Genomic DNA, 22,443 nt, shown 5'->3' on the forward strand with positions numbered 1-22,443 from the left:
GCACCCTACTTGACAGATTATGGATATCATTCACCGGAGTGGCCGCTGCGAGCTGCGTCACGCTGCCATCTTCTCCTCCTCTTCTCCTATGATGCCCTGGACTGTATGGTGGGTTTGACCAAGTTTAGCTCTCTCTGTCTCTGCAGTGGCTACTGGCAGATTGAACTGCCCAGGACAGCCTTCACCGCTGGTCAGTGGCTGTGGCACTTACGCGTAATGCCCTTTGGCCTGTGTAACATCCCAGCCATATTTGCGAGACTGCTGGACAGGGCGATGTTGCTGTGTCACCTATTTTGGTGCGTGCCACCGTTTTTAATCATGCTTCGCGGAAGCTGGAAGAGGTCTACAGTCGCTGCTTCAGGGAGTTATCTGTCGGTGACAGTCACCTCTTGCAACTATAGTCCCTCGGGGGCTCCGCGCCACAGTGCTGAGGTCGATGCACAGGCTGGTGGGGGCCGGCCATTTCAGGGTTGCAAGGGCGTTGGGCAAACCGTGCAAATGCTTCTTTTAGCCTGGGGGCAGGCAGGACGTGGAGCTGTTCCTGCACTGCTGCGACACTTGCACGTCCCAGAAGGGGCTGGGCTGCCAGTCTAGGATGTCAATGCGGCAGTACCTGATGGGGGCCCCTGTGGAGCATATAGGGATGGACACCTGAGCCCCTTCCCTCGTACTGATGCTGGGAACCGCTATGTTCTCATGGCCATAGACTACTTCAAAAAGTGGCTGGACGCATACGTGGTCCTAGACCAGAGAGCTGCCACCACCACAGAGAGACTTGTGGAGGAGACTTCTCCCACTGTACCCTGCCTACGCAGCTCATTATCCTCGTTAGCAGGTACGAGCATGATCGTGATCGCCACCTACCCGTAGTATTATGGGAACACCAGACAGCAGTTCAGGAGAGCACTAGGTGTACGCCGACTGTGCTGGTGTTCAGGTGAGAGCTGTGCACCCCAGTGGATCTGATGTTTGGCCCCCATACCGAGCCAGAGGTTCCTGGGGAGGCCAGGTTGGAGTACCTGCAGCATCTCAGGGGGCCCCTGCGGGCTGTTCACAATGCAATTTGGCAGAACCAAAGCGGAGCTAGCGGCCGCCAAAAATGAGCTTATGATGCCCGCAGCCAGGGACATGACTTTACTGTGGGGCCCAATATTGGGTCTACTGTTCCTCCTGGAAGAAGGAACTATCTGGAAGCTGGGAAGCCACTGAAAGGGGCCGGGAGAGGTGATTGACTGCATCTGCGGTAAAAGACAGTCATGCTGCACTGGGACCAGCTGGCACTGTATCGGCCCTTAGCAACCGCTGACCCAGCAAGGCTGAGGGAAGGAGGTGACTCTCTGGGTGCACTGCCTGGGAGGTTACAGACATTCCCGGCACCCCAGGCTGCAGTGCAACCACCACCGGGACTTGTGGACTATGTTGTAGACTCCGGGCTTGCCGGGGACGGCTGACCCCTTAGATAGGGGCAGTGTGACGCTCTGAGGGAAATGGTCGACAACTTGCCCAGCATTCCTAGCAGCCAGTACTACTTATTGTTCTTGGTTTTAAAATGTTCATGGTGTGTGTGTGTGTGTGTGTTCATTAGAACTACTGTGAGATGTTCAAATTGATTTATTGTTACAATTTAGCTCGGGATATACAGTTGTTCACTTGTGTGCCACCCTGAATGTACCCAATGTGTGTAATAATCACCTTGCCCATCTGTGTGTGACTAAGTTAGTTCTCTCCAAGCTATTGCGTTGGCTGCTATTGTGCTTGTCACAACAAAGACAGCAGTTGAGATAAAGGAGCTTTTCTCTTCTGTCTTCATTCACCGAATGCTCACCACTGTATATGTTAAATAAATAGAGTAAAAAGAGAAAAAAAAGTGAGGTAGTTTTCACAGGTTCAAATTCCATTCTGAAATCTGATGGCAGATGGGAAGAAGCGATTCCTGAGTCATTGAGTGTGTGCCTTCAGGCTCCTGTACCTCCTCTCTGATGGTAGCACTGAGAGGATGATAGGTGATGTGAGTCCTTAATGAAGGATGCCATCTTTTTGAGGCATTGTTCCATGAAGAGATCCTGGATGCAGGGGAGACTCGTGCCCATGCTGGAGCTGACCGAGTTTACAGTTTCCTGTAGCTTATTTCAATCCTGTGCAGCGCCCCCACCCATGCCAAACAGTGAGGGAGCCAGTTAGAAAGCTCTTCATGGTACAGCTTTGGTGATATGCCAGTTTTCCTCAAATTCCTAATGAAATATAGCCACTGTCATGCCTTCTTTGTAACTGCATCGATATGTTGGTCCCATGATAGATCCTCAGAGATGTTGACACCCAGAAACTTAAAATTGCTCCCCCTTTAGACTTTTAATTCCTCTAAAGGCACTGGTGTCTGTGTCCTAGTCTTACTCTTTCAGAAGTCCACAGTCAATTATTTGGTCTTATTGACGCTGAATGCAAGGTTGTTTCTGTGACACCACTCAACCAGCTGAGCTATTTCACTCCTGTATGCCTTCTCATCACCATCGAAATTTCTATCAACAGCAGCTATGTCATCAGCAAATTTATAGATGGCATTTCAGCTGTGTCTAGCTACACAGTCATTGATGTAGAGAGAGTAGAGCAGTGGGCTGGGTATACATCCCTGAGGAATGCCAGTGTTGATTCTCAGCAAGGAGGAGATGTTACTTCTGATCCGCACAGACTGCGGTATTCCGATGAGGAAGTAGAGTTGCAGAGGCCCAGATTTTGGAGCTTTTTTGATAAGAACTGTAGAAGTGATGGTGTTAAACGCTGGGCTGTAATCTATAAACAGCAGCCTGGCATAAGTATTAGTGTTCTCCAGGTGATACAAGGCTGCATGTAGAACCAATGAGGTCACATATGTTGTAGATCTATTGTGGTGATAGGCAAAATAGCTGTGGCTCCATGTACTTGCTTAGGCAGCAGTTGATTCTAGCCATGACCAACCTCTCTAAGCATCTCATTGCCATAGACATGAGTGCTACTGGACGATAACTGTTGAGGAAAATCACCCTGTGCTTCTTGGGCACCAGTATAATTGTTACCCTTTTGAAGCAGGTGGGGACTTTTGACTGTAGCAATGAGAGATTGAAAATGTCTTTGGACGCACCTGCCAGCTGGTTGGCAGAGGTTTTCAGAGCCCTACCAGGTACACCATTGGAGCCTGTTGCCTTGCGATGAGTCACCCTGTTGAAAGATGATCTGACATCAGCTTCTGAGATAGAGATTACAGGGTCACCAGATGCTGTCCTGACGAAGGGTCTTGGCCCAAAACGTCGACTGTACCTCTTCCTAGAGATGCTGCCCGACCTGCTGTGTTCACCAGCAACTTTTATGTGTGTTGCTTGAAATTCCAGCATCTGCAGATTTCCTTGTGTTTGCTGTAGTTTTATTCTCCCTTTCAAAGTGAGCGTAAAAGGCTTTGAGCTCATCTGGCAGAGAAGCATCACTACCATTCATGATGTTAGATTCCGCTTTGTAGGAAGTAATGACATGTGAACCCTGCCAGAGTTGACAAGCGAACCCTGCCAGAGTTGACACACATCCGTTTCCGCCTCTGACCTCAATCAAAATTACTCTCTTGTTGTCCCTAAGTCATGCTTGCCTTCTTGTATAGTCCTGGATCACCAGAATTAAATGTCACAGATCAAGTCCTCGGAAGACTGCAAATGTCCTGGTTCATCCATGGCTTTTGATTCAGGAATATGCAGTATATTCTCATAAGCACACACTCAACCACATAGGTTTTAATGAACTCAGTGACAACTCCATTGATATATCAACACATCACCAAGAACTTTCCTAAGCCTATCTCTCCAACTCTGGCCACTTCCTTAAATTTAATCTGAATTCCTCTCTTGCCCCATCCAATCTTGTGAAGCACTTCCTTCTTTTAAAAGGACCTCAGTAATTGCTATAATAAACCAAAAGGTTAACTTTAACTGCAATGATGTGACATAAAATGATCATAAGAGGTCACAATTAATAATGTCTATTTAAAACAGGTGACATATTGTTCATGGTAAACATAGATTTTAGAGGTTAAAGTAACAAACTGAAATTGTTGACATTCAGCAAGATCATATTAAAATTCCAGACAATTATTTCCCGGCTGATAGAACACTGACATTTAAGAATTGTTACACCAGCCCCCAGCTTAGCACTCAAGGTGTTTTCCAGGGTCAAGAGCGGCACTGTGTGGAAGTCAAATTAAGAAAATGATCTGCATTCCTTCCTGAGAACTTCTTTTTGCACAACGAAAGCACCATAACTATACTTAAATACATTAATTACTTTACTTTACAGATTGCAATTGGTTAAGCTATGACCACTATGACCTCTTTTTACATATCTTTATCAGAGCTGAGTCAAATGACATTTAAGGAAAATGCCTTACCATGTCCAAGACTGTGAGGTGGCCGTACCCAAAGACAATGGCATTTGGAGGATTGGACACTGGCAAGAGGAATGCAAATGAGGTGCAAAGAGTTGCGGGTATTAATAAGTAAAGTGGATTTATATGAACGGCTTCAGACTGTAAAAGAAGACAAAAAGTATAGATTATTTAGTCATACAAAAGAAAAGAAATTAAATGTTTGAAATGACAACATATTATTATGTTAATGTCATTAAGAATGAAATCATGAGACAGCTTTGATGATCATAATTGGAAATAAGATTCGTTATTAAAGACTATTAATCAACAGCCTTTTTACAGAACTATTAATTATATCAATTCAAAATCCAAAGATAGCAGAGAGAATTAATAGTGCTTTCTGTTGACCTCAAAGAAAGCTTCCTACAAGGATCCAGCAATCCCCATGGTTAAACCTTCCCCTTTTCTGCTACCTGCTGTTGTCAGGTGTCATTTCAAAGAGTTTCCTACATTCCAGTAGCTCTGACTTCATCAAACTCACTTAGCAACCAGACACATTGAAAAATTGTGAGGCAGTATATCCAGAAACAGGAAGTATAATTTTGAATTATCTTTTATATATCGAACAATGTGCTGAATAAATTCCAGAAAATGGATATGCAATTAGAATAGACGATTAAATGTCATAAATATCCTAGCAGGAAAATTTGCCTTTGTTTTGGTTATGTGTGGCAACCAAAACCTGTCAGCCTAGCAATCAGGATAGCCATGTTTTGAGATTTCAGTTTTCCCAGTATTGAATAGTTCACCCAGAGTGAAAAGGGCCTGGATGGGGCGGAATTTGTGCAGTGCATCCAAGACATGCAATATACAGAGGAACCTACTTAGGAAGGAGCAGTACTGATGTCCTCTTAGGGAACAAAGCAGGTTAAAATCCTAAACTGGAGCAGGGCCAACTTGGAGGACATTAAGCAGGACCTAACTGGGGTTGACTAGATAACTCTATTTAAAGGCAAAGCAACAGTTGGCAAGTGAGCGGCTTTTAGAAGAGTCATATCAAGAGTCAGGGAACTACAGGCCAGTGAGCCTGATTTCATTTATGGAATGTCACTGGAGGGACAACAGACATCCCACCTCTCCCGGAAGTTCCGGAAGTCTCCGGCATATTGATAGTAGCTCCCTGATGCCCGGAAATTATATACAATATCCCGCAAATCGATTTTTTTTGAGAGGGAGAGGGAGAGCGAGAGCAAGCATCCTGATTGGTCTCTCTTCGTGCTAGGTAGACCTATCAGTTTTCTCTGTGGGCAGGCTTTACAGTCGACCTCAAAAATAATGACAGTGTTGCTCACTGCACTGTTTGCAATAGTGACTTTTCTATTGCCCATGGTGGGTTAAAATGTAAAAGACATGTTGAGATGAGTTTAACAGGAGTCATTCGTTCATTAGCGTAGCTAATGTTATGTAAACTAGCTGGCTAGCTGCTAAGGAGCTACTCTATTGATGTCCTACGTGATGAGGCCAAACTCCCTGTAGACTTGCTTAAAGTTGTAATAGAATAAACATGATTATATAATATAATATAACAGATGTACATATTTTAATGTCACATTTTCTGCATATACCCAACTTGGTTTATAAATGAGACAAAATCACTAAACAAAGTATTACATACACCCTTGGAGGTCGACGGGGGGTGGGGGGGGCGGGAGCTGCTACCTCCCTGAAATGGTGGTGCTACCTCCCTGAAGTGAGTTTTTGCAGGGTGGGATGTCTGGGACAATACCTACCATCACTTGGTTAGTCGATGCCTAATCAGGAAGAGTCAATATGGTTTAGTGTCTGGGAAATCATGTCTTTCAAACATTTTGCAGTTTTTCAAAGAGGCAACCAATGAAGTTGGGGAGGTAGATGTTGCCTATATGGACCTTAGTAAGCCCTTTGACATGCAGATCTGCAAGATAAGGTTGCATCCGATTCAGGGGTGCGGGTGAGGTGAATTCAGAGTTCACTCAATGATAGAAAACAGAGAGTAGTGGTTGAAGGTTAATTCTCTGACTGGCGGCCAGTGATTAGTGGGGTGCCCTAGGGGTCAGTGTTAGGAACTCCGTTAGTCATTATGTATGCAGATGATTTGGATGTGAATTTACATGGAACGTTTAGCTTGTATGCTCATGATAGTAAGTTAGGGGGTCTTGTTCATAGTGAAGCAAGTTACAATGAATTATGAAGAGATCTTGATCAGTTAGGGAGGTGTACTGAGGAACAACAAAGAGATTTCAACTTAGGTAAGTGTGAGGTGATGCATTTTGGACATTTACCTGTACTTTGAATGCTAAGATAGTGACGAGTGTTATGGAACAAAGGGGCCTGGGAGTATAAGTGCACATTTCATTGAACCTGGCCACTCAAGTAGACACTGTAATGAAAAAGGCATTTAACATGCTGCCTATCATCAGTCAGGGCACTCAGCTTAGGAGTAGGGATATTATGTTGCAGTTATATACTGTCAGTGGCCACTTTAGTAGGTACACCTGCATGTTAATGCAAATATCTAATTAGCTAATCACATGCAAGCATAAAAGCATGCAGACTTGGTCAAGCAGTTCAGTAGTTGTTCAGATTAAAAGTCAGAATGCGGAAGAAGTATAATCTAAGTGACTAACTGTGGAATGATTGTTGGTGCCAGATGGGGTGGTTGAAGTCAGCGGTCCCCAACCACCAGGCCGCGAGGAAACGATATGAGTCAGCTGCACCTTTCCTCATTCCCCGTCACGCACCGTGAATTTGAATATAGGATTGCCAACTGTCCTGTATTTGCCAGGACATCCCATATATTGGGCAAAATTGGATTGTCCCATTCGGGACCGCCCTTGGCCTGTATTTCCCCTGCTAAGGTAGAGTGTTCCTATGAAACCTTTCGTGCTGAAATGGCGTAAAGCGAAGAAGCAATTACCATTAATTTATATGGGAAAAATTTTAGCGTTCCCATACCCAAAAAAAACCTACCAAATCATACCAAATAACACATAAAACCGAAAATTAACACTAACATATAGTAAAAGCAGGAATAATATGATAAATACACAGCCTATATAAAGTAGAAATAATGTATGTACAGTGTAGTCAGGAAGATTAAGCCAAAACCAATTTGTGGGAAAAAAATCGGCACGTATGCGCATGCGCACGTCACATATGCACACATCACACATGCGCACACAGGTGCCCGCGCAAGGCTTCATGGTCATGGTCGTTTTTCCTGGGGTAAACGTAAGTGTCCCGGGATTTGACTGCTACTTTTGTCCCTTATTTGGGAGTGAGAAAGTTGGCAATCCTAACTGTAAAAGACATGTGGAGGTGTTGAGGTGAGTTTAACCCTACTTGAACACCGCCCCCCCCCCCCCGGTCGGCCAGTCCGCAAGAATATTGTCAATATTAAACCGGTCCGTGGTGCAAAAATGGTTGGGGACCCCTGCTTTAGAGTATAGGAGAAAGAGAGGTGACCTTATAGAGGTTTATAAAGTCAGGAGGGATATAGATGAGGTGAGCTGTCTTAGTCTTTTCCCCAACATTGAGGAATCCACAACTAGATACATATCTACATTTTAAAAGAGAGCTGAGATGTAACTACTTTACGTAGAGAGTAGTGAGCCCCTAGAGTCAGCTAGAAGAGCAAGTGTTTCAAGACAGTTACAATAGCAACATTTAAGAGACAGTTGGATAGACTAAACAGAGAGGAGGTTCTTGGAAGGTTATGGGCTGAATGCAGGTAATTGGGACAAGCAGCGAAGATGCTGTAGTTGATATGCACAAGTTGGGCCTAAGAGCTTGTTTCTGTACGATAATACTCTATGAGAGTATGACTCTATAGTGTTTAAATTTTAAAATATATTGTTTTCAACATTCACATGACATGATTACAATACTTTTTCAGACATTAAGTTAGCAAATGAAGTGCTAAATATTTGTATGTGTGATTTCTGAGTATGCCATTAAATCTACCCACCACAGCAAAGTATATTTCAGGTACACGTTCATGAAAACCCAAGCTTCCTTGCAGTTCATGGATTTCCTCTGATGTCACTGGAGTAGACAGCAAACAGCACAGCCAATCAGGCCGTGCTGAACTCACTGAAAATTTGTGATATCTGTGTTTAACCACACCCACATATTTGGGTAAATCCCTAAATTTTGAAATTCACAGGGTAATACAAATAGAATATCAGCAATTCACTGTAAGTTGAGCCACAAAATCTGGCCTTCTGTTTACAACTTTTATTATATAAAAACTATGAATAAATTATCCATCAGGAATGGTGAATTACATTGGCAGTCTAGCAAGGGTAACAACACGAGAAAATCTGCAGATGCTGGAAATCCAGGCAACACACACAAAATGCTGGAGGAACTCAGCAGGCCAGGCAGCATCTATGGGAAAAAAGTACAGTCAACGTTCCGGGCCAAGACATTTGTCCTATGGGGAGTGTGGCTTATTCTGATTGTCAAAAGTTGCTTCCATTGTGATTGGTTAGTTTAGAAACTGCAGCTGTTTTCCCATTGGTTAGCTGCCTGGAGTCCATTTTCAGATATCCTGGGTATAAAGAACTCATGTGGCAGGTTCATTCTCTCCCTTTGCTTAAGGCAAACTGTGCCTCAGTCCTGATAATGGGTCTCGGCCCGAAACGTTGACTGTTTATTCTTTTCCATAGATGCTGCCTGGCCTGCTGAGCTCCTCCAGCATTTTGTGTGTATAGCAAGGGTAACAACTAGATTTATTTAGGCATATTAATAATATTTAAAGAACTTTACCATTTCTGCATCATAGAAGCAAGAATCAGCTTGACTTTGTATCCTTATTGACCAGGTTCCTTACTGGGTGGCATTCAGTGACCCCAAGCAAAGAGAGACTATGGATTGGAGTACTCACCAAGGCCACTAGAATTGGAAAGAAGAATGTCATGGTGGCTGGGTTACTAGCCACCTCGGTGACACTTGTGACAATCAGAGAGGACACCAGTACGATCAGCCAGGCTGGCAAATTGCCGAGAGGTTCCAGCTTGCTTCCCACCCATAAGGAAAGCCCAGATACCTGGAACAAAAGCATATGTTTGTTCTGTTAGACTTATCAAATATGTAGTCACTTCTGCATTGGAATGACAGTATTTTAGGCACTCACATATAAAACTGAGACTGTGAACAAAATTCCCATGCTTCTTAACTGAAAATGGCTGAGGCAAATAATTGCACAGTATACAGCATTTAAAAGTTTGTTAAGGTTCTTCCAATTGGCTTGAATTTGTTTAAAATTGAGAAACATTAGACGCAGATTTGTCACAAGAGATGCAGATTTGTAATCTGCAGCAAAACAAAAGCTGCTGGAGGAAATCAGCAGGTCAGGCATCATCTATAGTTGCTGAGAACTGGGTGATGCTTTGAGTTTGTTGCATCAGGTCTGATAGATGTATCAGGTACGTTCACTAATAGTCACTTACAGTGCAAATGGACATAAATAGCCGGAGTTATTCAACAGCATGCTTGTCGATGAGATACACAAGGGCCAGGAACTAACAAGGATATACAACTGAAAAGGGAAAGGATTCAACAGATCAAGCATTTGTGTGGAGCAAGAATCATTCAGTTGAACTTTAGCTTCCTGAATGTTGCTGGGTTTGGGTTGAAAATGATATAAAGAGGAGGATACGACCAATCCACAACATTAATGCTTACAAAGAGGTTGTAGGCAACTGCCTTGAGAATGAGTGGCATGACATTGGATGCTTTTGCAATCATATCTTAATCCATTGAGTGGACACCTGGAAGTATTACATGAGTACCAGTGTGTTGATTGGTCTGCCGCACAACCATTCAGTGTCCATTCATTTGCAATAGATTTCCTGGCTGCTGATGGCTGGCAGACTAGTGCAGGAGAGAACAGAGAGATAAGGTATATGGAAGTAGAGGCCTTGATCAGAATATCTTCATTTCTCACCTTACCATTCCAGTTGGCATCTGCTACCCTACTCAACATCCTGATGGCTGATTTTGTCCTATCTAGATCTAGGTGAGACTGATCATGGAGATGAACCTTGGCCCGCCATGATATAGGCTGAAAACAGCACAGTCAGAGAGGGTGTTAAGCAAGAACAACATTTGCTGGGCAGGAGCAAGGAGTGCAGCAATCTCTCTCATTCCCTGCTGGTGTTGCAGGAGCTCCACTACCGAGAAAAGCAAAGGATTTAAAACTATTTAACTCTGTATAGTTAAATAATTATATAGAGCTATGTATACCACCCAGATTCTAGCACTCACTTACACATTTAGGGCAATACAGAGTTTACATTTAGCCCTTCTACCTGAGCATCAATGGGATGTGGGATGAAACTGAAGTACCCAAAGGAAACCCAGCTGTCACAGGGAGAGAGTGCAAACTTGATACAGATACCAACTGAGATCAGGATTGAACCTGACTCTTTGGTGCTGTAAGGCAGTGGCTCTTCTGTCTGCAGCACTGTGCTGAAGTGCATCTCCAGGACAATTTCAGAATGCGAGGACAATTTTTGTTGATCAGTGGGTTTGGTCTTACTGCCCCAGTGCTCCTTGCTTGAGCTTCTCACAGTTATCATCAGCCATTTTTGTGACAAACTCTCTGATGCACCATATCCTCTCCCACTCCAAGTTTGCTGGGAGCTCCAAGGTGGTCATCAGAAATGAGTTCTCACATGGCAAATCCATTAAGGTAGGTGCTAGAGACCAGAGCATCACCTGCCTAGAACAGGGGTCCCCAACCTTTTTTGCACTGCGGACCGGTTTAATATTGACAATATTGTTGCGGACCGGCCGATGGTGGGGGGAGGGGGTGTGTTCAAGTAGGGCTGCCAACTTTCTCATGCCCAAATAAGAGACAAAAGTAGCAGACAAATACAGGACACCCCAAGAAAGACTACCATGACCATGAAGCCTTGCACGGGTACCTGTGTGCACATGCGTGACATGCGCATACATGACGTGCGCATGCATGACGTACTACCAACCAGTATGTCTTTGGACTGTGGGAAGAAGCTAGGAAGAAACATACAATAGACAATAGATGCAGGAGTAGGCCATTCGGCCCTTCAAGCCAGCACCGCCATTCACTGTGATCATGGCTGATCATCCACAATCAGTACCCCGTTCCTGCTTTCTTCCCGTATCCCTTGACTCCGCTATCATTAAGAGCTCTATCTAACTCTTTCTTGAAAGCATCCAGAGAATTGGACTCCACTGCCTTCTGAGGCAGAGCATTCCACAGATCCGCAACTCTCTGGGTGAAAAAGTTTTTCCTCAACTCCGTTCTAAATGGCCTACCCCTTATTCTCAAATTGTGGCCTCAGGTTCTGGACTCCCCCAACATCGGGAACATGTTTCCTGCCTGTAGCGTGTCCAATCCCTTAATACTCTTATATGTTTCAATCAGATCCCCTCTCATCCTTCTAAATTCTAGTGTATACAAGCCCAGTCGCTCCAATCTTTCAACGTATGACAGTCCCGCCATCCCGGGAAATAACCTCGTGAACCTCCGTTGCACTCGTTCAATAGCAAGAATGCCCTTCCTCAAGTTTGGAGACCAAAACTGTACACAATACTCCAGGTGTGGTCTCATCAGGGCCCTGTACCACTGCAGAAGGACCTCTTTGCTCCTATACTCAACTCCTCTTGTTATGAAGGTCAACATGTAATTAGCTTTCTTTACTGCCTGCTGTACCTGCATGCTTACTTTCAGTGACTGATGAACAAGGATGCCTAGATCTCATTGTACTTCCCCTTTTCCTAACTTGACACCATTCAAATAGTAATCTGCCTTCCTGTTTTTGCCACCAAAGTGCATGACCTTACATTTATCCACATTAAACTGCATCTGCCATGCATCGGCCCACTCACCCAACCTATCCAAATCATCCTGCATTATCTCAACATCCTCCGCACATTTCACACTGCCACCCAACTTTGTGTCATCTGAAAATTTGCTAATGTTACTTTTAATCCCTTCATCTAAATCATTAATGTATATTGTAAATAGCTGCAGTTCCAGCACCGAGCCTTGTGGTACCCCACTAGTCACCGCCTGCCATTCTGAATGTGACCCGTTAATCCCTACTCTTTGTTTCCTGTCTGCCAACCAATTTTCTGTCCATGTCTGTACCCTACCCCCAATACCATGTGCCTTAATTTTGCCCACTAATCTTCTATGCGGGACCTTATCAAAGGCTTTCTGAAAGTCCAGGTACACTACATCCACTGGCTCTCCCTTGTCCATTTTCATAGTTACATCCTCAAAAAATTCCAGAAGATTAGTCAAGCATGATTTCCCCTTCGTAAATCCATGCTGACTCGGACTGATCCTGTTACTGCTATCCAAATGTGCCACTATTTCATCCTTTATAATTGACCCCAGCATCTTCCCCACCACTGATGCCAGGCTAACTGGTCTATAATTGCCTGTTTTCGCTCTCCTTCCTTTCTTAAAAAGTGGGATAACATTAGCTACCCTCCAGTCCTCAGGAACTGATCCTGAATCTATAGAACAACGGAAAATAATTACCAATGCATCCACGATTCCTAGAGCCACCTCCTTAAGTACCCTGGGGTGCAGACCATCAGGCCCTGGGGATTTAACAGCCTTCAGTCCTATCAGTCTATCCAACACCATTTTCTGCCTAACGTGAATCTCCTTCAGTTCCTCCATTACCCTAGGTCCTCCGGCCACTATTACATCTGGGATATTGTTTGCGTCTTCCCTAGTGAAGACAGATCCAAAGTACCTGTTCAACTCGTCTGCCATTTCCTTGCTCCCCATAATAAACTCACCCGTTTCTGTCTTTAAGGGCCCAACTTTGGTCTTAACTAATTTTTTCCTCTTCACATACCTAAAGAAGCTTTTACTATCCTCCTTTGTATTCTTGGCTAGCTTGCCTTCATATCTCATCTTTTCTCCCTGTACTGCATTTTTAGTTACCCTCTGTTGCTCTTTAAAAGTTTCTCAATCCTCTGGCTTCCTGTTCATCCTTGCTATGTTAGTACTTATTTGCTTTTATTTCCATACTGTCCTTGACTTCCCTTGTCAGCCATGGTCGCCCCTTACTCCCCTTAGAATCTTTCTTCTTCTTTGGAAGGAACTGGTCCTGCACCTTCTGTATTATTCCCAGAAATACCTGCCATTGTTGTTCCACTGTCATCCCTGCTAGGGTATCTTTCCAGTCAACTTTGGCCAGCTCCTCCCTCATGGCTCCATAGTCCCCTTTGTTCAACTGCAATACTGACACTTCTGATTTTCCCTTCTCTCTCTCAAATTGTAGATTAAAATTATCATATTATGGTCACTACCTCCTAATGGCTCCTTTACTTCGAGTTCCCTTATCAAATCCGGTTCATTACACAACACTAGATCCAGAATTGCCTTCTCCCTGGTAGGTTCCAGTACAAGCTGTTCTAAGAATCCATCTCGGAGGGACTCCACAAACTCCCTTTCTTGGGGTCCAGTATCAACCTGATTTTCCCAGTCTACCTGAATGTTAAAATCCCCCATAACAACTGTAGCATTACCTTTGCGACATGCCAATTTTAACTCTTGATTCAACTTGCACCCTACATCCAGGCTAGTGTTTGGGGGCCTGTAGATAACTCCTATCAGGGCCTTTTTGCCTTTACAATTTCTCAGTTCTATCCATGCTGACTCTAATCTCCTGATTCTATGTCGCCCCTTGCAAGGGATTGAATTTCATTCCTCACCAACAGAGCCACCCCACCCCCTCTGCCCACCTGTCTGTCTGTCCCCAACACATGGTCATGGGGAGAATGTATGAAGTCCCTCCAGGCAGTGGTGGAAATTGAATCTCTACTAAGGCGTTTTGCTAATCACTACGTTACCGTTAACTAATTATAGCTGATCTACCATTAGAAAATGCAAATGAAAAGATGTGAATGAGAACAGGGAGGAGACAAAAAAAGGCTGCAACTCTGAGATACAAAACACTGCAAATTTGGAATAAAAGAGAATAGTGGAAATAATGAGTTCAAAGCAAAATGAATCTTACAGATTGACGATCTCTCATCACTACTAGCCATTTCTGATACAAACTGGAAAATTTGGTTGCCTGGAACTGTGGGCTTTGATATTGAATCATGAGACTGTCAGAAGATGAGGTTCTGTTCTTTGATCTTATATTGAGTTCAAAGCAGAAAGATCATATTTAGACCGTAAGACATAGGAGCAGAATTAGGCTATTTGGTCCATCGAGTCTTTTCCACCACTCAATCACGGCTGATCCTTTTTTTCCCCTCCTCAGCCCCACTCCCTGGCCTTCTCCCCATAACCTTTGATGTCATGTCCAATCAAGAACCTAACAAGCTCTGCCTTAAATACACAGAACGACCTGGCCTCCACAGCTGCCTATGGCAACAAATACCACAAATTCACCACACTTCTCCAATGCCAGCACAAGTTTTCTTAGATGAGGGGCCCAAAACTGTTCACAATACTCAAGGTGAGGACTCACCAGTGCCTTATAAAGCCTCAGCATCACTGTTCACATCCCTGTCCATGTATTCAAGAGCTCTTGAAATGAATGCTAGCATGGCATTTGTTTCTTCACCACCGACACTATCTGCAAGTTAACCTTTAGGATGTTCTGCACGTGGACTACAAGTCCCTTTGCTCATCAGATTTTAGGATCTTCTCCCCATTTAGAAAATAGCTTCCACATTTATTTCTACTACCAAAGTGCATGAACATGCATTTTCCAACATTGTATTTCATTTCCCACTTTCTTGCCCATTCTTCTAATCTGTCTAAGCCCTTCTGCAGCCTTCCTGTTTCCTCAACACAACCTGCCCTCCACCAATCTTCATATCATCTGCAAACTTGGCAACAAAGCCATCTAATCCATCATCTAGATCATTGACATACAGCCTAAAAAGTGGTCCCAACACCACTGTGGAACACCACTAGTCACTGGCGGGCAACTAGACAAGGATCCTTTTATTCTCACTCGCTGCTTCCTACCATCAGATAACGCTTTAACCATGCCAGTAATGTTCCTGTAATACAACTCAACTAGGTAAGCAGCCTCATGCATGGCATATTGTCAAAGGCCTTCTGTAAGTCTAAATATACAACGTCTACTACATCCCCTTTATCTATCCTACTTGTAATCTCCTCAAAGAATTCCAACAGGTTTGTCGGACAAGGCTTTCCATTAAGGAAACCATGCTGACTTTGTCCTATCTTGTCCTGTCTCACCAAGTACTCCATAGCCTCATCCTGAACAATTGACTCCAACATCTTCCCAACCACTGAGATCAGCCTAACTGGTCTATAATTTCCTTTCTGCTGCCTTCCTCGTTTCTTAAGGAGTGGAGTGACATTTGCAATTTTCCAGTCCTCTGGCACTAGGCCAGAGACCAATAATTTTTGAAAGATCAGCACTAATGCCTCCACAATATCCACTGCTACCTTTTTCAGAACCCTAGGCTGCAATTCATCTGGTCCAGGTGACAAATGTACCCTCAGGTCTTTCAGCTTTTTGAGCACATTCTCCTTTGTAATAGTAACTGCACTCTCTTCTCTTTCCTCAGACCCTTCAGCATCTGGCACACTGCGAGTGTCTTCCACAGTGAAGACTGATGCAAAATACTCATTTAGTTCATCTGCCATCTCCTTTTTTCTCGTTATTATTTCTCCGTCTTCATTAACTAGCGGTCCTATATCCACTCTCATCTCTCTTTTATTTTTTTACATACTTGAGAAAGCTTTCACTATCCACTTTGATATTGTTTGCTAGCTTTAATTGCTCTCTGTAGGTTTTTAAAAGCTTCCTGATCCTCCATCTTCCTGCTAATATTTTCTTTGTTGTATGCCTTCTCTTTTGCTTTTACATTAGCCTTGACTTCCCTTGTCGGCCACGGTTGTACTATTTTGCCATTTGAGTATTTCTTCATTTTTGGAATACATCTATCCTGTCCCTTCCTCATTTTCCCCAGAAACTCACACCGTTACTGCTCTGCTGTCATCCCTGCCAGCATATTCTTCCAATTTACTTTGGCCAACTCCTCACTCACCGACCCCACCAGTCTCCACGTCCAGCACACGTCCAGCTCTGAAACTTCTGCCACCTCCAATAGGATCCCATCACCAAGCACATCTTTCCCTCACACCGCTCCCCCCTCCCCGCATCTTTCTGCATTCTCCCTACACAACTCCCTTGTCTATTCACCCCTCCCCACTGGTCTCCCTCCTGGCACTTACCCTTGCAAGTGGAACAAGTGCTACACCTGCCCCTACACCTCCTCCCTCACTACCATTCAGGGCCCTAAACAGTCCTTTCAGGTGAAGCGACACTTTACCTATGAGTCTTTTGGGGTCATATACTGTGCCTGGTGCTCCCAGTGTAGTCTCCTGTATATCAGTGAGACCTGACGTAGATTGGGAGACTACTTCGCTGAGCACCTATGCTCCATCCGCCAGAAAAAGGAGGATCTCCCAGTGGCCACCCATTTTAATTCCACTTCCCACTCCCATATATCCATCCATGGCCTCTTCCACTGTCATGATGAGACCAAACTTAGGTTGGAGGAACAACACCCTATATTCCATTTGGGTAGCCTCCAACCCGATGGCATGAACACTGATTTCTCGAACTTTCAGTAACATCCCCCACTCTCCTTCACCATTTCCCATTCCCTTTTCCCTCTCTCACTTTATCTCCTTGCCCACCCATCACCTCCCTCTGGTGCTCCTCCCCGCTTTTCTTTCTTCCATGGTTTCTGTCTTTCTCCAATCAACTTCCCAGCTCTTTACTTCATCCTTTCCTTCAGATTTCCCCTATCACCTTGTGTTTCTCTCGCCCCTCCCCCCACCTTTTAAATCTACTCCTCAGATTTTTTCTCCAGTCCCGCTGAGGCTTTCAGCTCAAAACGTCGACTGTACTCTTTTCCTCAATGCTGCTGGCCTGCTGAGTTCCTCCAGCATTGTGTGCGTGTGTGTCTCTCATACTATTGTAATTGCCTTTACTCCACTGAAATACTGTTATGCCAGACTTTACTTTCTCTCTATCAAATTTCAAGTTGAAATCAAATATATTGTGATCACTGCCTCCGAAGGGTTCTTTTACCTTAAGCTCTTGAATCACCACCAGTTCATGACCTAACACTCAATCCAGTATAGCTGATCCCCTAGCAGGCTCTATGACAAACTGCTCCAGATCCCTAACACGGTCTTCAAGGAGGTTCAGCTGGATGCACTTCATGCAGATGTAGTTACCTTGGAGAATCTGGCATGAAGAACAGACAATGGCCATTTACTACACTAGGTACAGTAAGAGAAACAAAAAGGAAACCTTGACAGAAACTTACCCAGAGCTGGCGCCTCTTTTGAGCCGAAGCCGCCTTTGAGCCAAAGTCTGACACTCCTACTCTCACCACTGGCCTACTCCTACGCTGCCCCGCTTGTCCCTTCTGTACTTTTAAACAAGCGTCGAGGACCTGCAAGAAACCTCGTCACTGTGGCCTGCTCCTGGAGAATGAGCCAAACACCTGCGAAGTTCTCCTTTTAAACAAATGTTTAGGAGTAAGATGGCCACAACTCCTGGTGCTTGCAGGCCTGCTGCATGTTGATAGTGCAGAAACTTCTCTGAATTTGGACACTACTGGATGAATGGCAATTGCTGACAGTCACAGGGATGAGGGCAGTGACATCATCACCCATGAATGCCAGCCAGAGTTACAAGCCTGAGAAGTTCTCCTAGGTATTACCAGTCACAAAGTTTGTCTGATAACTGCCCAGAAAACATGCCAGCCACCTGCCCTGTGCACAGAAAAACTACAATGTTTTGTACGCGTCTCCAGCAGACCTGGCAGGAACCTGTAGCAATGAATTCATAAATGGTGTCAACTTTGACACCTAATAGCAGCCAAGTCCAACGGGGTACAAATAATCTTGATTCATCATGCTGAAAATACTGCAGCACAAATGATTTTCTCCCCTAGTTAAATAAGAGTTACAGATAAATTTGTTTTTTTTTGTGAGGTTTTCTGTCATTATTTCAAAAAAGAAGAATAGACCATATTACCTCAGAACCCTTCGCCAGGGCAAAGCCGCCACCAACTAGTAATAATATTTCCCAAGGCATGCACGACTGGAACTCTTTCCAGGTAATAAGTGTTGTGTACTCCTCCCCCACTGTAGGAGAACCAAAAGCAGGTACCAAAAGTCATCATCAAATCTTGATATCACTGCTTGCATTATAATTCTGTGACAAGATAAGACTCAAAGTTGCAAATTGGATAAATTATACGCTGTCATCTATTTTAATTTTATTTTTATTTATCACACTGACTCCCTTACTAACCATTCAGATCCAATGTAACAGATTACAAAGGGTTGCCATCTTGCTCCCAGTAACAGAGATTTTGTCTTTGATGTTCACAGACAAAATAAGATGCTGCAGTTGTTGGAACCTGGAAATACTCAGCAGGTCAAGCAGCATCTGTGGAGACCAAAGGTGTAAGCTGATGTCTCGAGTTGCAACCCTGCTTCAGCACTTTTTCCTCCACAGATGCTGCAAGTCCTGCTGAGTTATTCCAGCATTCTGTGTTCTGACTTTGACACTAATCAGATTGTATACAAAAAGTGAGCCACAACTCAAGTGTAAACAATTCCTTGGAGTCTTTCAGTGTTCTCTTTGGTTTTTAATTCCAGGAATGCTAGATGCTAATTAAATAAGAAAATATACTGAAAGAATACATTGATAGAAAATCAGATGCTACTGGCACAGTAGTTCCCAGAACATTCTGTGTTGTGATGGGGTGGAGGTAATTGTGGTGAGTGTGGAGAAGAATGATAAAAAAAGAGTATTCTTTTACAAGTATTCCTGGTACTTCACCCAGTGCCGACAGCACTAGACCTGTTGCAAGTCATAGGTCTTAGACCAACATTAGTTTAAAAAAAAACTCATAAAAGGGTTTATAAAATCAGTAATGCCACAAAATCTATGAATAAGTTCATCATTGATAAGTTACTAACAACTAAACTGATACTGTATAATTTTCAGCAATCATAATGATAATCTTTCTAGTTAAACAGAATACAAGAAAAATTACAGAGCTCTTACTTACCCTGAATTTTTACTTATTCATTACCTTCAACATTATGATCTGGAGCACGCATAGATATGCAAAAAGATAAAAATGTCCTCACTCACTTATCTCTTCCTCTACAGTGCCTTCTTAACAATGTTCAATAACTTCCATCTTCTGAAACAAGCCATGCATAAGGAACTTCTTGCATTAAACATTTTAAAATGTTCAATCTGCTCAAAGGATTTTAAAATTGTTTCTATCTTATGTCAAGATAATAATAGTTAATAAGTGTTGTAGACAAACTGTATACTGGCAAATTTTAGAATGACTTGGTTCCTGGAATCATAAAATAATACAGTAGGTACATGAGAGGGCATACAGTCTAGCTTATCAGTACAAGCCTTTCAAAAAGCCAACTGATTAGTTCTGCTCCATTGCTCTTTTCCTTTTGCCTTGTATGTCTTTCAGTCTCAGACTCGGCTTCCTAGGTTATTACAGCAAGCTGCATAAGTAAAATTCTGTTCAGCTTCCCTTAATCTTTGATCCAAACTGGATTGTAAGAAGAGTGCTTGTAGCAAAGTGGAAATGTACATGCCTTGGATACATGTCCCAGGTCAAATTTGCTCCACAACAGTCCAGATGCATTGTGTGCTCAATGCTTTTCTATTCTGCAGACCACCTTAGACGCACATGTGTGACACGTATCAAATAGTGCTTGGTTGAATTTATTTCATGTATTGAAAGAGAACATACTGTATAGGGATGGTGGCCCTTCACCATCAGTTTGTGACCTCAATGAAAACTAACTGCTTAGTGGCATTCTCTTTCAATTTACCAGCTATTTTTGGAAAGTGAAAAGTAATGGTGACATTTGCCAGCCTGTTGCAACTACAGATTTTAAAAAAGCATAAAAGTATTTTGTAAGAACTCAACTCTTTTTAAAACCTGAAGCAGGATTCTCAGCAGGCAAGATGAAAAATAGAATTCCCAGCAAGAGGGCTACTGTGGAATCGGTGGCAAAACCTTTGCACCTGCAAATTAAAGATTTACATTCATTTTGCATTAGTGTTTTCTAATTGACAGAAAAAAAGCCTTCTACATCTATCAATGGTAGCATCAGTCTTTCATGACTTATTATAAAGTAACGCACATGTAGAGAAAAAAAGATAAAGGTGACCTGATTCTGAATCAAATAACACAATCATCAAAATATCCCATAGCATAAAGTGTTGTCCCTTTAAAACTGAGTTGAGGAGGAATTACTTCATCCAGTAAGGTGGTGAATCTGTGAATTTCGTTACCACAGAGAGTTGTGGATGTCAAGTCATTGGTGTATTTAAGGCAGGGATTGATAGGCTCTTGATCAGTAAGAAGGTTAGAGGTTACTGGGAGAAATGGGAGAATGAAGGGACCTGGGAATATAGATCCATAATTCCTTGAAAGTGCAATCACAAGTAGATAACTTTGTAAAGAGAACTTTTGGCATACTGGCCATCATAAATCAGAGCACTGAGTACAAGAGTTGGGTGTTATGTTGACATTGTATAAGTTATCAATAAGATTGAGAAAGTGCAGAGAAAATTTACAGGCATATTGCTGGGACTTCAGGACCTGAGTTATAGGAAAATAATGTCTAGATTAAGACATTATTCATTGGAGCACAGAAGAGCAAGGGGTGTTCTTATAAAGACATATAAAATTATGAGGGGTATAAATAAGCATGAAGCTAGAACTAGAGGTTATAGGTCAAGGTTGAAAGGTGAGATATTTCAGAGGAATCTAAGCAGAAGCTTCGTCACTCAGAGGTCAGTGCAAGTGAGGAATGAGTGCCAGCAGAAGCAATATGTGCAAGTTCATTGTAACATTTCAGAGAAGTTGAAAGGTACATAGTTGGAAAGGATTTGGAGGGATATGGTCTGGACCCAAGTTGATGGGAAAAGGCAGGAAAAAAAAAGTCAGCAAAGACTAGATGGGCTGAAGGGCAAATTTCAGTTCCGTAGTGCTCTATGACTCTAATAGGGCTGATAAAATAAATCAGACATGGTTGAATCATAGCATAGAGTGTATAGGGTGTCAGGGAGGGATAGCACCTCTGGTGGGGGAATATGTCGCATCCCTTTCAAGGTGGTTAGTCCACTTTTGGACCCTACCTGGCACTCAGCTTTCACCTGCGGCTCCCTGTAGCTGTTTGCATGCGACAGCGGCCACACCCCAGGCAACGGCTTCGACAAGCCGGCTAAACCAGGTGAGGGTAGCTGACAGGTCTCAAACCCTCGGTGAGATAGGGAGTTGTCTATCCCTGCATGTGAAGACAGACTCCGGCGGATTCAGCGGATGAGACCAATGGAAGGTCCAATGGTCAAGAAGGAGGTCTCTGCAAGTGTCGTGGAACGTGTAGAGCAGGACAAGACACAGAAGACGTCCTGGTCATCCACTGCGCCTAGTCCCATCTCCAGAGTTCTCCACTCTTGTCTTGCCACTGGATCCAGATGGGAATTGGGAAGAGAGAGTGAGGCAGACGCTGCACAACTCTCCCTCACTTAAATCCAAATCACGCTGTAGTCTCAACATCATCATACTGGTGTCGAGGTCCTCATCGACGCTGATGGACCAGATGCCCTAACTCTGCTCTGGAGATGAGACGAGGCCCTCATTGGTCAGGGTCAACCATGGATGCTGTGTCCTGACTGTCTAGAAACGCAAACCAGGGCAGTACAAGATAGAGAGCAAGCTGTTTCCCATGTAGCAGGCTACCCCTCTCCACACATCTGATGAACCCAAAGGAATGGCAGAGGCCGATATAGTTTGGCACCAGCAGTGTCACAGGAGATGCCAGTCAGCATTGAACTCCTGTTGGACTGTCTTAAGGACTCCAGCTCCAGATTTCTTCGTTGAGGTATATTCCTGAAGCCTTCCCTATGAGTGTGTATAGGCACAAGACAGCAGAGATT

At 43.6% G+C, this 22,443-nt stretch overlaps 1 protein-coding gene across 8 annotated transcripts in view; it reads right to left on the reverse strand.

Moving 5' to 3' along the window:
- Positions 1-22,443, reverse strand: part of slc13a1 (solute carrier family 13 member 1) — a 73,501-nt gene that overhangs the window by 17,936 nt on the left and 33,122 nt on the right. For all 8 annotated transcript variants that reach the window (XR_010019230.1, XR_010019229.1, XM_063058134.1 and 5 more), the window contains exons 11-14: positions 20,426-20,523; positions 18,484-18,593; positions 9,309-9,470; positions 4,403-4,540 (exon numbers count right to left, since the gene is read on the reverse strand). Coding sequence is in view for 6 of the 8 variants with exons in the window: in XM_063058134.1 (XP_062914204.1) it covers positions 4,403-4,540; positions 9,309-9,470; positions 18,484-18,593; positions 20,426-20,523 (508 nt within the window). In the remaining 2 variants the exon portion in view is untranslated. The remainder of the gene's footprint in view (positions 1-4,402; positions 4,541-9,308; positions 9,471-18,483; positions 18,594-20,425; positions 20,524-22,443) is intronic.

Source organism: Mobula hypostoma, chromosome 9 (assembly GCF_963921235.1).
Source record: "Mobula hypostoma chromosome 9, sMobHyp1.1, whole genome shotgun sequence".
NCBI lineage: Eukaryota > Metazoa > Chordata > Chondrichthyes > Myliobatiformes > Myliobatidae > Mobula > Mobula hypostoma.